At 35.5% G+C, this 15,252-nt stretch overlaps 1 protein-coding gene across 1 annotated transcript in view; it reads left to right on the forward strand.

Annotated features, from left to right (window-relative positions):
- The window catches only part of LOC149557065 (uncharacterized), a 150,222-nt gene that overhangs the window by 46,941 nt on the left and 88,029 nt on the right, over nucleotides 1-15,252 (forward strand). Inside the window, exons 2-4 of the mRNA XM_089831740.1 lie at nucleotides 619-706; nucleotides 14,165-14,256; nucleotides 14,480-14,598. Of these exons, the coding sequence (XP_089687866.1) occupies nucleotides 619-706; nucleotides 14,165-14,256; nucleotides 14,480-14,598 (299 nt within the window). The remainder of the gene's footprint in view (nucleotides 1-618; nucleotides 707-14,164; nucleotides 14,257-14,479; nucleotides 14,599-15,252) is intronic.

Here is a 15,252-nt window from a genome sequence, read left to right on the forward strand (position 1 = left end):
TTCATTTTCAAGAAGCAAGGTGGTGGATTCCACTTTCTACCTGGCAGGTTGCAACTTAAGGTGGTGAATTCAACTTTCTTATCTGGTAGCTATCTAACCAAGTGATTTCAAACAAAGCCTTGCTCTCTTTCTAATGCCATTGACTAGTTTGACTCAACATTTGAGTCTTAACCTCTAGCTCTCATACTTAGCCAATTTTGCTATTTTTCAAAATTTTAACACTTTAATTTCAAGAGGCTCTCAAATTGTTGCCAATCTACTCTACTACCTAAACCTACCAACTGAAAGAAAAAAAAGGGAGTCCCAATTTGCAATGGGGCCATGGTGTAAAAACTTCACAACACTAGCATAAAATGATTTTAGAAGACAAGGAGTATACATTTCAAATATTCAATGGGTTTAGTTCAAGATAATGATTTTTAAATATTATACGTAAATAAAAAGAATTGATCTATGCTTTAGAAAATTCAAAATCTAGAATTGAATTTGTTTAATGTCATTTGACCTGAATTTCAAAGAATATTTACTTGGAAGTGTTTAGTGATTGTTATATACGAAATAAATTTCTCCTTAATTTAATAATAATGACATCTCTTGTTATCTTTTGATGGTTGGCAGGCCAGAGTCACTTGGTCTTGTGACTGGAATTGTCTACTTGGTGGTAGCTATATTGTTCCAGCATTTCAACTTTACATCAGATTCTATTGTATGTTTCAATGTAATCCCACATATGTTTATAGGTGTTTTACTTTTGTTTATGGAGCACTGGCATGCCTTCAGGTTTAGTATCTCAATAAGTGATTTTCATTTTTTCATCTAATGTTGATAGCATTTTGGGCTATATTTTCCCTAATAAAAATCTGCAAATTTATTCAAAAGAGAGAATACAGCTAGAATAAATGTATAAATATCTTTGCCATTCAAGGGGTAGGAGTTAGTTAAATTGTTGGAAAGAAAATTTCTTGGATCTGCATCTAGAGAGCCAATTCAAGGACCACTTGATGGTGCTTTAGAAGGGAGCCCAAGCTTTGGTGGGGTACTATTAATCTAGGTTTTTAAAAGATCTCTTGTTCAAGATAGTTCTCTTCATTTTGGCTATAATACTAATAGTCTGGTAATAAAGAAGATGGATGGCTGTGGTGGCAGGTGTAGATCTGGTGTTAGATAGTTGTAGGTGATAGGTTATTGTTGAAGGAGATTCACTCAACATTGCCTTGTGCCCTAGAAACAAGTTCACGTTAATTGGAAACTTGGAAGTTTCCTTGATGAAGCTATTAATCTATGGAATAATTTCTCGACTACCTCATTCATGCATCCCTTGTCGATGTTGATTACTTTCAAGCTCCCTTTTCAACTCTTTTTAGTGGCAGTAGTGATTTGTGACCTCCTTTCGGAATATTACTTTCACCTGGGGTTTTAGTTGCTCTTTGAGGTCTTGTTTGTCATTATGGTTGTTCATATTGGATGTCTGTTATTAGCTTTTTGGTATTACATTAGTGAGGGCCCCAATAAATCTCTCACTAAGAGGGTTAATATTTTTTTGAACAGGCATAGGAGGGGTTTTATAAGGGGTCCATTCTTAATAACTAATGGTAAGTTTTAAAGCATACAACTTGTGTTCCTATGGGCCATAGCCTTGACATGCAACAATTGTCTGCTAGAGAGAGAGTGCAGCCCACCACCAAACATTATATACAAAACTAGAAGGATCAATTTCTTTTGTAGCAGTAACTTTGGTACAACATCCTTACCATTCCTCGTAGCAGCTTGACCATGCCTCACAAGACTAGCACCATGTCACCTAGAACCTTGACCCTTACCACCTTGAAGTTCCATTAGAACTACTGGGAGGTGGTGGCTAGCAAATGTTTCGAAGCATCCCAATTGTTGCTTCTTTTGGCTGATTATGTCTCACCATTGGCCTCCCTAACATGAGCAGCTTGAACAAACAGGTCTTCACCCCCATTGACTACAACTCACGCAGCAGCAAAAAAGACCTTAAATGTGCATCTCCATAGAAATCATGTCACTTGCCCTCAAAGTGACCTTAAAAATTGCTTCTTATTCAACTTGTTTGGCCCTTAAGCCCAAGGCTGCGGGTGGTGAACATATATCAATTGCTGACTAAAACATGTTGCTGCTAAAGCAGAAACTACCCAAGTTCACTAATGACGGTAAGGAAGATCCCCTAAGGCATTGTCGGACCTAAAAAACCATTGGGTGGCAATGGAGTCATAGACAAAGATGAATGGGTCCAATAATTTCTAGCGACCCGACGAGGAGTTGCCATCGATTGGTACTCTGACATGGATAAAGCATAGATAAAGATGTGGGATAACCTTAGGAATGAATTTTAGGTTGAGCTCCGAATGCTTTAGGACGACAACAAAATCATCACCGAAATATACAGTTCAAAGCAAGGAAAGAGGGAAAAAGTAAGAGCATACAATCAGAGGCTTAAAGAGCTGCTCGGGAAGATGGAAACCTAGTCGAACAATGAGTTGGAAAAGAGATGGTTTGTTGACATATTAAAGTTTTCCCTTAGGAAGAAAATGAAAATAGTATTGCTGATGTTGTACGCAAACGCCTACAACGTTGTATGTGGACACCTATAACGTTGTAGGCATGCCACCAACCCCTCAGGGGGTAGTAGAATTGGATGATGAGAGCCCACTAGTGAAACGTATTCTACCCATGCCCATGGAGTTAGAGAAGATTGATTTTGAGCCCACTCCAGAGCTTGATATGCTGTTGGAGTTAGCTAGGGAGCCCACTTAGGAGACGTTTGTGACAAAGAGTGTAGAGCAAGGTCTCGTACATGAGTCTAGGGGGTCTAGCGAGAGTGACTTCGAGCAATACCTGAGGAGATGGTCATAGGAGCGAGGCAGATGAGAGGCTTTACTCAATCATAAACGTAGGAGGAGATGGAGAAGCTCTTGGCATTCATGACGGTTGAATGCATTGAGGCATTCAGGGCATGATATGAGTCTAGAGGGTGACCCACCACAAAGTCCCATGCCATGATGGAGAACTGGCACTAAAGCAAAAACTAGGAGAGACTTGGATGGGTGAGTTGGTTCGGGAGATTGAGTAGAGAGGGCTATTACACTATGATGTTCTGAGCATCTCTCAGCCATGTGAGAGACAACTTGAGTGGAGTTGACCATGAAGTTAGGGACAGTGAAGGGAGAGCTAGAGTGAGTGAGAGAGGCATCCTTAGAGAGGGTAGCCATGAAGGCAGAGTGGGCATCCATGCAAGTAGAAAGGGAGACTTTGTCGGCTTAGTTAGAGGAGGCTAGGGTGGATAAGGTGATGTTGATATCATCCGTGGAGACTTGTATGGCCTAATTCAATGCCAAGGAGCAGTTGTTAGAGGCGATAATGATGGTGAAGAAGACAATGGAGAGGAAGATATTTGCAATTAGGAATTTGATTCAAACACAACAGGTGAGTGAGTTGCGGGCTTGCTCATCACCAACTCCACCACCTTCATCCACCGCTACAACATCAGGGACACACTCTTAGCCTCCCTTATCATCATTCTGATTTTCTTTTTCCTTGTATAGTGTGTGTTTTGTGGGTTTTCACATCATTCCATTTTGTTTGTATATAGTAAGGAGATGACTTTCGTTTTGGTGGGGATGATGTTGTTGGAAAATTCATATGCATTGTCTAATTGTTGTTAATGTTAATCATGTTGTTGGTAGTTAGCGTGACCAAGGGGTAGGTAGTTGTGGTCATGATGGTTCATGTTGTACCTCCTCAGAGACTATATATACACTCCCTTAGGTGGAAGAGGGCAGCGTTAGTATTAGTAGTTTTATTATCTATCATTCTGGCTGATAACCTTGTTGCTGTGAATTGTGATTGATATTAATGGAATACATGGTGGTTCTCTGTATTGTCTTGCATTTATATTTTTGTTATAAATTTCATATAGTAGCATGCATTAAACTACTTACTGTAGGTGGTAAACAATCAACAACCAATAAAATATGGAGGAAGTTTCTTAAGTGGTGTCCTTTGGTGTTATAAAGATGAAATCTTAATATGGGTGTGGAGGAGGATTTTTCAATCTTCACTAATGTCTTCTAGTTGCTTTTTGACATCTAATCCCTCTCAAGCATGCATAGGACACTTGAAAGATGCTTTATTCCTTCATTTGTAGTTTAACACATAGATACCTAGGGTTTAGTTTTGTTAATGTTATTGTAGTTTCAGTTGGATGAATCCAATGAGAGATATATATTGATAAATGTCATTATATTAATGAATTAGTATGTGTTAATGGATAGACATGTTCCATGAAGGGACATTCCTCCTCTTGTCTCATCCACAATATAAATTTAAGAGAAATTGCTGCCTTTGGATAACACATAAATCATAGGCACTGCTATTACACTTGCAGCGATCCTAAAATCAACATGGGATCATAGCCAGACTGCAAATGTAAGGATAGCAGATATCAGCTATGAAATATGGTTATTATATTCAAAAGAAACCTTATATTTGATCCATGGAACAGTTGTCAGAAAAGCGAATATGATAATAAACCCCAATAAATTTGTTTTAATGGCGCCAAATCGTGAAACCAGATTTCGGAAGGTACAGTGCTATATCTTTCCTAATTTCTGATAAATCAGAAATGTTTGCAGATCTAATAGACTTTCAGCCTTTGTTGGCGAGGCCAAGGTAGAATTTGGAGGCTGCGACGCCTCATGCCCTATTGCCCTTACTATAAATTATCCAGGCTCTGGATGACAATAGGTCACATGTTCAAATCACTGACTTCCATTCAAACACAGGAAACTGTCAAGACTGCAGACCAGCTTGAACAACTTGTTAGTTACTCTGTGCTCTATATCTGGAACTGTTGAGAATTCAGATACGATTTTGAAATTGAGAATTTTTACATCCTGCTTGGTAAGAAGTTTACCTGGGGATAAATTGTGATTGAAGAGACTTTTGAGTGATCAAAATGCCAAGAGCTTTTTTGATATGTGCTTTCACAATTTAACCCGAAGCACGCTTCTTATACCAATTGCAGAAGCTTGAAGCCTCAAATCTTTTTTGTTATAAATAATTTAATATTAATATATGATCTGCTAGTCAGTTGAAGATGGTAACTGGTATAAAGGCTGCATTGTATATTGTTGTTAAAAGAAAATATATAGTATATGTTTATGGATATATACAGTACACATGTTTGTATGTATTTGAAGGTGAACAACAAAGACGAGAAGGACATCGACTTATGTGGGAAAAGGAACCACCACATAGCGAGTAGAACCAAGCATCAATAGGAGAAAAGAAAGAGGACAGTGATCAAAGGAAGATAGCAAACGGGGAACAAGGAACTTGATCACTTTGTGTGATCTGTAATTTATTAATTCAAGTGGCTAAGTCATCCAAATAAGATTAGGAAATAATATTGTTGTTGTCGATTAAAATTAACAAAGACAAAGTTGAAGACTAATTACAAGCCGTGCATGGAGAGTGGGCCCAAATTCAAAGCAAAGTGCTTGTTCTTGCCAAAGACTTGTGCGTTTGTAATGACTCAAAAGATAGAGAACTTATAAAGGTTATGGAGATGAAGGTTATCGTTTGAAGGGCATGCATCTATGTTTGTGGGAGCAGCTGAAGAATCTTCTTTAATTCATATCCTTTGACTACATGAGATAAGTATTCTCTTTTGAGTAAAATTTCTAAGTATTGTATTCCTAATATAGTAGATCTCTCTTACTTGTATTTCTGTACATACTTTAAGAGCTGTTTGGCTTGATTTTTTCCTTTCCCTTCAAAGAAGTTCTTGCAGGAAGAGAAAATTGATATCAGATTCTGAGGGAGTCTGGTCCATTCATTAGAGGCAACCTTGGAAGGAGAGGGAGCAGATAGAGGACATGTTTCTGTTGATTTTTGACGATCTTGATCATATCTATTCAGAGGGAGTAGACCATGTCGAGATGGATTCTCCAATGATCAAGAAATTGTAGCAGTCAGAGGACTATGAATCATGAATATTATTTCATGACTATTTTGGGCCCTATCTACATCATGAGGAAGTGACGAATATCACTTGTATTTGTTAAAGTTATTGGAAGGTGATGATCTTACAACAACTTAATCTTCTATTATAATGGATATCTGATGATGTCTAAGCAGATCATGATAGATTATGTCTTGCATGGTGGATTAATTTCCTTAAACAAGCCATGAATATAATGTTCCTATAATAAGTATTATTGAGAATACATGTGCACATACCTTATAAACATTTTATGTATTTTGGTGCATATCATGCGACTTGATATTCAGGAGGCTATTTTCTTAGAGAAATTGGTGAATATGATGCAACTTGATATTTTGAGGCCATTACTCCTGATATCATTATGAACATTTTGAGTACTTGGTGAATACCATGCAACTTGATATTTTCAAGCCAAAGCTTGGAGTACTTGGTGAATATCATGTAACTTGATATTTTGAGGCCATTACTCTTGATATCATGAGATGATATCTAAGTCTAGAGTATCTTTTGATCAAAGATATTCTTAATCATGTCATTCTTGATATTACTTTGAGGTAATATTTAATCCTGTGTTTATCCTCCTTAACTAAGAGGGAGTGCTAATGTTATTATAGTTTAAGTCAGATAAATCCTATGAAACAATATTATTGTATATATATATATATATATATATATATTGATAAATGTCATTATATTAATGAAAGAGTATGTGTTTGAATAGACATGTCCCATGAAGGGACATGTTTGTTCTCGTCTCTTCCACAATATAAATTCAAGAGAAATCACTACCTTTGGAAAAACACATAAATCATAGGCATTTCTATTACATTTGGAGTGCTCCTAAAATCAACAAGTTTCAACTTGACATTTTGAAACTAGGAGGTCTAGGGGTGTACTTGAGGTCATTAGGGTACTCTATTTTGTGTTTTTTCAATTAATGTTGTGTTACTCAAGTCTATATGGATGCCTTTTTTTCTATAAACTACACTTTTGAGGCATTGTTAAGTTTGCTTTGTCATCTAGGGTTTCATTGGGGCGATTAGGATGTTTGGAACACGTTTTTCCTAGCCTTCTGGTTTTGAAGAAAGAACAAATTCTTCTTCTGCTTGAACTAGTTTTTCTTGTAGTTGTTTGACCTTAAGTCATGATAATAGGGACACTTGAGCTTTTTGGAGTCACTTTTTGATCTGATTTCTTTGACACTAATACAAGTAAGTTGTCTTGGGGGCCTTGAGTCACTCAAATGTCAAAAAGTGTTATTGTAAGTGAAAAAGTGCTTATTGGGTTATTTAAGTGATCTATTTCTTTGTTTGACATTTAAAACTACAAACACTTTGTGTAATGTGATTTTTTACCTTGCAACATGACATTGATGCCTTAGGGTTGTGCCCAAGATGTTTTAAGTCACATTCACATGTTTTTGGACCTTTATGATTAGTTTATTTTCCTTTGATGTGCCTTGGATTCCCTACAAGCCATTTCCTAGCTTGAAATAGTTTCTAGATACCTTTATTTTTGTTCTCCTGCACTTTGTCCCCACAAAATTTAGGTAACAATATGAAATGTTTTCAACTTAGTTTCATTTTTTCCCTGAGTTCATTATTTAATTGGACAGAATTGATCAATTAGTCGACCTCAATTGAAATAATAAACTCTTTTACTGAAAGCTTTTGTGAAGTCTTTGTAGTTTTTCTGTTTGTTGAGCCTATGCTTTATTTTTGAAGCCTTCAATGTCCCTTTTCTCATTTTTGAGTGTATTTGTTAGCTTTTGGTGTTTTGGGCAAATCATTGCTTTCCGTTTTCCCTTCGATTCGATCTATCTTAGGGCTTAATCTGATTCAGCAATCAAAAGATATGATCATTTTAGTGTCCAAGAAGTGGACTCTCCATGTGCAACTGCATGATTTAAAAATCCATGTTATATTTTAATGTTGACATTCACTTTTTGAAAAATATAACTTAAAATCACTTTATGTTATGTTTTTAAGTTACTTTATCATTTAAATTTATCACTTTAAGTAACTATAGTGCACTTTTTGTCATATTTTTCAAGTTGAGTTGCTTTTTAATTTTTCACTTAAGTGACTATATTAACTATATAATTTGATTTATTTTTGAGTAACTTTATGTTTTATTTGAAACATTTTAAGTTAAATATTACTTTTAAAAATAATATCTACTCATAGAATGTTAATTCTATCATGCAAATGTTATTTTTGACCCATTTAAGTGATCTTTCCTCAAAAATCAATTAAACACGTGCTTAATTGATCACTTAAATTGTGAAAACATGTCTTTTAACCCATTTGCATGTAAATATGCAAATGCTTCTAGAGGCCACATTTTTGAACTAAAGGCATGTAAATATGTGTAACTTAAAATATGCAATGGGCCTTCTAGAGTGAGCCTTGCATTTTTGAGCATTTTAAAAATATGCAATGACCTCCAGAGAGTGTGTTCTACACTAAAAGGGTTATAATAGCGTGTTTTTAAAATATGTATTGCTACTCCTAGAATGCGTTTTGCATCTTGAAGGCAAAGGCATGTTTTTAAAATATGTCATTGCACTCTTGGAATGCGTTTTGCATAAAGAAGCCATTGCGTGTTTCTAAAATATGTATTGCTTCCTCTAGAGTGCGTTTTGCATCTATTTCATGTATTGGCAAAGATAGAACCAGTTTTTGAAGATTCAAGGGCAAAAAACTTCATGTTTTCTCCCTCCAAGAACATGTTTTCCATAAAAGATGCCTAGATCTGCCCAAAACGTGGCTTGAAATCCATGATGAGGTCTTTTTTGAATATTCTTGCCTTCTAATGCCCTAGACATTGAAATTAATGCTCAAATCGTTGAAATTAATTAAGACACATTTTCATAAAAAAAGTCTATTTTTTTGCAGTTTTGTAGCACGGTTTTGATCAACAATGAATCATTTTGGAGTTTGAATTCATATCTATTACATTGATGAACACGTTTTTGTATTTCAAGAGCGAAAATGCCTCATTACTTAGCATTCTAAGATCACATTTTTTGTGAAAACGTCCAAGCTTTGGGTTTTTGCAAAAACGTCTCATATATTGGTGATCTTTGATCACATTTTAGTCATTCTCATGCCATATCCGACCATTGAATGTTCATTTATGATCCATTACCTTCAAGTGTGGAGGAAGTGAAATGGTTGTTTGTGAATTCGGATTTGGAGGAGAATTGGTCTTCAAGTCTATAAATCTTGCTATTTTAACTCTTTTATCTCCAAGTAAGTGGAGATTTTCTATCTTACTCATTAATTGATGCTTATCTTGCTATTTTGTTCCATATTTTAGCTTGATGTTGCACACTTGTTCAAAGGTATACCATGATATGTGCATTTTGCCTTTAAATATGATGAGAACTTTCATTTCCACCTATTACGATTTTCCCCAAACTCCAAATTCAAATTTACTTTTAAAAAGCAACTTGCTTGTTGACATGTTTGGGTCTAAGACCAAAGGTATGTGTTTTCTTTGTGCTTGTTTTCATTGTTCGTTTGTTTGCTTTCTCATTTTTCTTCTTTTGGAAGAAGTAAGTTCTTTCCCAAGAATTCACAAACATTTCACTTCACTCTACTTTTCACCTTTTCATGGAAGTGCATCATTTCATTCCCAATCCATCATTACATGTCATAGCACTTTGCATCTCATTCTCCATATGCAATTACATGTAATCTCATTCTTCATTTCCACTTGCACGCATTTCCATCCTCCGAATCCAATTGCATATCATGATTACTTGTAAATCATTTTATATGTAATGGCATCCAAAGAACCCGTTTTTGACTAAAGGTCACACTTTTAAAGTCAAAAGTTAATATTTGCACATATTCCCATGCGTCTAACATTCATTCCTTGAAGCATATACATAAGAACTCATTCTTTCCGACATGTTTCCATCTCCCTGAATTGCATTTTGCATATGCCTTTTAAGATTATTACACAAGATCTTTGAGTATTTAATCCATACTCCAAGCATTTTGCCCTTCATAAATCCTTTGTTGCTGATCCAAAATTGACGTCTTTATGGAACCAATATCTTCCGATGCTGTGTTCAAATTTTGGAATTTTCGTGTTGCATCACAAGATATGCCCTCATCCTAAAATCCATAGGAAAAATGAAATATCAATATGACGAAGTGTTGGCTCATGCAATTTAATCTCATATCTCGTCTATTCTTGACAATGTTTTTGACATAGAAATTGGGCACATTGACATGGCCGATTTCTTGCAAAGGATTGAAGCTCCTTCAAATCAGGAGATGAGACATATTAGGAAGAGCAATATTCACTTGGTGTCTACTTTTCTTATGGCTTCCCTGGAACCAGAATTTGTTTTGGGATGTGCAAAGCATGTTCAGTCACCACAAAAATACAATCAAGATCAATGTTGATGGTCACTACTGCCCCTTATTCATCAGATGAAGGTTTTAGTTTGCCTGCTTGGTTGGGCAAGATTACTATGAAGAGAAGGAAGGTTGTGCTGCCCCCAGATAATCTTCCTATTAAGAAAAACAACTCTAAATCTTTGAAAGATAAGATTGTTTCAAGGATTGTAGTTGATTATGATAAGACTAAGTTTATGGAGGTTGTTGAACCAGTGGTGGACAAACCGGGCTAAGAATTTAACTATTTGGATTACAAGTTTACCAAAATTGAACTTGGTAAGCAATCATGGTTGGGTTGTCTACAAGATGCTCATAATGCACTTGCTAATGTATCAAAGAGCAATGACGAGTTGTGGGAGAAAAAGAATCAGCTCAAGTGGGAGCTTGCTTACGTAAATGAGGTTATTCAACAACAGTCTTCGCAACATGCAGTCACTACATCTCAGATACCTCAAGAGAAGTGGATCATGGATGCGGAAAAAACTTGGTTTGAGAAGTTGTCTCTGAAGGAGTTCAAATCATCACAGATGGGTTAGAATTCTTGAGCGTATCAGAGGAATTGAAGAGATGGTGCATGACCTAATTGCATCTCTTAGTCAAGAAGCTAACATCTTCAAGAGAATTTTGTGTGATTGGGATGAAATTACCAATTCTGATTTGGATGGCCTAGTTGCATGTGATGTCGCATCTTGCAAATTGTTCTATAGGCGTCATGGACTCTATGGGTTATAAAGAAGAAATGCTGAGGAAACTTGTAACAAAGTTGCAGGCAACCTTAAAAGATTGTTAGTCGATTGATATTGAGGTAATGTGTGATCTAGAACAAATGGGATGTCAAGTTCTTATTGAGCACGACAACATGATTGAAATAGACAAGGTGACTTCAGAATATACAATTAGAGTTAATGTTGATCTAGATTTTGAAGATTTTGGTTCTCACACAATGAATAGGTTTGCTTTGTACAAAACTTTAGCAAAGCACCTACACGATTCTCTCGTGGCAAATTGTAATGTTGTAAAATCAGCATATGTCGAGGCAGTCAGAATAGAAGCTATAGCAAAGACAATGGAAATCTCAGATCTTCCTACAGTGCGTAATGTCATCATCAAGTTCAAGGCACTTTAAAAGAATTAGGATATTTTCACTTCTCTTCCATCTTCTTTCTTCTATTTTTCACATTTGTAGATTGAAGAGGATGAATTGCATGAAATTGTGTAATTTTATGTAATACGATTAACATGTCCTTATGACATGTAATCCAATAATTTTCTTGTTACTTAGACTAGGTCAAAGTTGATTGAGTTGCTTTCACTTTTTTCTCCTTTTTCTCACATGTTTTTGCATTCTTGATAATAAAGTATAAAGAGTTAAGAAACAATCCGAGCCGAAGCTTTGACTGGGAGCAGTGGTTGAGATATATAGACTAGAAGCTTTGACTGTAGCTTGTATCTCTTTCTTAATTCACAAAAATAGTTAGAATTCTTCACTCTTGGAAGTCTTTGTGCCCCAATAGTAAAGGTCATTCTTATTCTATAGGTTAAGACCAGACTTAGAGTCAAATTGGCACACTTTCAACTAGCCTTTGAGTTAGTGTTGGTTTATTAGTATCATCGTTTACAAGTTCAGATAGAAGTGTAGTTCGAGGTTTCATTTTGGCCATTACTCGCTCCACGAGTAAGTAGATTCTTTGCTGAAAGCTAACAGGAAAGAATATTGGTAATACCTTTTCAAATCTCTCAACTTCTTGCTTACCTTGAGTTGATCCAAGGAATTGTGAGAAGGGTAAGTCTTCCCTTTAAGGTAGGAGAGATTATGTCTCACACGCTGTGGCTGGTCTACCTATTTTGTGACTGGATTTTACCCAAAATTGTTGGTTGCAAAATATCCACCCAACAATTTTATTGTAACATGCCTTAAAAGTTTTGTTGTTCATTTGCTTGCCTTTGCAACTCACATTCTTTTCCTGATACCCTAGTTCAGACCTTTCTTGCATAGGTGATAACATTGGTAGCTATAGGAAACAAGGACTCAAAAATGATTTACAAATGAGAAACCACAAGTCTCATGATTATGATTTGATTTATTACGAAAATTTTCATTGGGCAAAACAACCCATTGGGATCCGTAGCTCTTTAAATTTCCCACAACAGTTTGATCATCTTGATTTGAGAGAAACATGTGTTCCATTTAAGATTTTTCCATTTGTTGGTTCCTAATTGGATTCTCCAATTGTCCTTATATCATAGAACCCTTTGCACATTTTGCTTTGTTTTTCCTTTTGTGGATAACGGATCTAAGATAATTCTTAATGAGTCTTTCGTGGCCAATGTTTGCATCAATGTTATTCTCTTCATTTTCTAGATACCTTTATTTATTTGCTCTGAGCTTGAGGTATGAAATACTCCCAATCGTTGACAAGTGGTATGGGCTATGAGGTATTAATCCCCTGATCTTCAAGATTTTCAAATTCCCGTGTTTCAAAATATTTACTTCAACTAGCCTCTTTGCACAACCTAGGTCACCATCATTGACCAAAGTTGGTGTTGAAACTACTCTCAAGGGGTTTTCTTATGTGGAATCAGTTGCCCATCTTAAGGGCATTAAGTCAAGTGTGCTTTCAGTGATGGAGGATAGGAATATTATCCTATCATCAATGTAGTTGTGTTTCTGATGTGAGTAGTTTCCATGAAAGCTATAGGTCACCATTTTGGTAGATTTCATGGGATATAATCTCTCCTTACATGCAACACTCATGACTTTATTCTTTCTTGATTCTAAAGCCACAGTAGTTTCTCTTCCAAAATGGTCATTCATTCATTCTTTTTCAGGTGATTTCAAGTGATAGGAGCTTTTGGGGTTTTACTTCGACAAATCTATTCTCCATTAGAGTAGCACCTTTGTAAATCTGAAGGAGGTTAATATCGTAAATGATTCTTGCCATTTGTAGATTTGATTTGGATTTTCTAGCTTAATTCTCCATTAGAGTAGCACCTTTGTAAATCTGAAGGAGGTTAATATTATAAATGGTTCTTGCTATTTGTAGATTTTTTTTTGGATTCTAGCTTAGGGCTTTGTCTTGATAGATTGTTGGTATGAATATTATTATTTGATGAATGGAATGACATTCTAATACAAAGCAACCTTTGTAATGATTTTTTATTAATTTCATATAAGTTTTTGTAGATTTGGATTGTTAATTAAGAATGTTCTATTGCTTAAAATCATTTTTGTGGTGTCTGAATTTTCACAACAATACTTATTTGTGATATCTTGTTGTTACTATTAGTATTCTAGACCTTTCAACCCAATGAACAAGTGTTGGTCATAGAAGTAATTATCTACCACACACTCAGATTAAAAACATCATTGACCCATACAGTAGGAATATGAACTGGATTGTTTCCACTTCATGGTCTAGCATTATAACCAAGGAAAATATTTTCAATGCTCCACATCTCGTTGTCATGTAGGAATGTGGTTATATCTTTTGTTGAGCATATTAAATATACTTAGTTATAATCTTATTTATTTATTTTATTACCTGATTTGAAGTGTTATCCTACCCTTATCAGGTGACTATGTGAGACTATTGCTAATGAATTTGAAATGCTGTTTACTCATTAGTTTTTTACAAAAATATCATCAATAAAGATTATCTTTTCATATGGATTTACATCATGATTCGTTTGTGACATTATTCTGCTATTTCATTGGCACTAGTGGCTTGTGGAGTATAATGCAGCATTAGGATCCATTTGCTTTATGCTTTTCCTTGGGTTTGTGGATGATGTGCTTGACATTCCTTGGCGCATGTAAGTTTTGCTTACCGATCTTCCTTAAGTTGCCGTAATGTTTATATTTACTTTGGAGTGGAATATTTATTACACAATAAAGCACAATTTGCCTACAAGATATGTTCTCGTTGATTTCTACACTTGCAGTCTTATTCCTTTTACTTTTGTGAATTTTTGAACTGGCTCTTTGTATCTACTGAATAAGATATTTAATGAAGTGGTTGTTTCTCTTGCAAGACAGAAAACTGTTATTACCTTCAATTGCAGCTCTTCCTTTATTGATGGCATATGCCGGTCACACCACCATTGTCATTCCAAAGCCTCTTCATCCATACTTGGGAATTCAGGTATTGGATCTAGGTAAGAGTGACCTTGACTCTCAGCCGTAATGCCAGCTTGATCACAAATAGAATTTATTTATTGGTAATTATTTTTTAAGATTAACTAGCTGAGGTTTGTATGGGGGTCCCACCTTTGAAATTATGAGAGGTTCACATGACCCACATCCCTTACAGTTTTTTTTCTGGGATACCATTCTAACTGATGTTCTAGTATTGAGAGTTACTGCTGTAATTACAATTCAACCTATTGGGATCTTTTTCTTCCTCCAACTTCACATTGGGTGTCACTCTTTGCTTTCTCCTACCTGCACTTATCCAGCTTGAATGCTCCCACTTCTCACCTCCTATTTCCTGCCTCAGGGCATTCACTCCTCTCCGTCACCTTCCTTGTATGATCCTCCAGTGTCTCTTCCAGCTTGAATGCTTCTGTTTGTTATGCCTTTCTTTATCCCCCTGCAATGAGAAAGAAGTGATCTTATCAGTTTTCACAACCCATTTGATGATTCATAAGTAAATTTAACTATATTAGTATAACTTATTTATCTTTGAAGACTAAAGTAAAATAACTTGGACTAATTTAATTAAATGTTTATATGTTTCTAAGTTATCCAATGTCGATTTTTTTTTTTTGTACTTAAATTAGTTATTCAAAGATTACTTTGCATAATGACAT

The sequence above is a fragment of the Cupressus sempervirens genome, chromosome 5 (assembly GCF_028749045.1).
Source record: "Cupressus sempervirens isolate cs-2001-9-10 chromosome 5, ASM2874904v1, whole genome shotgun sequence".
Taxonomy (NCBI): Eukaryota; Viridiplantae; Streptophyta; class Pinopsida; order Cupressales; family Cupressaceae; genus Cupressus; species Cupressus sempervirens.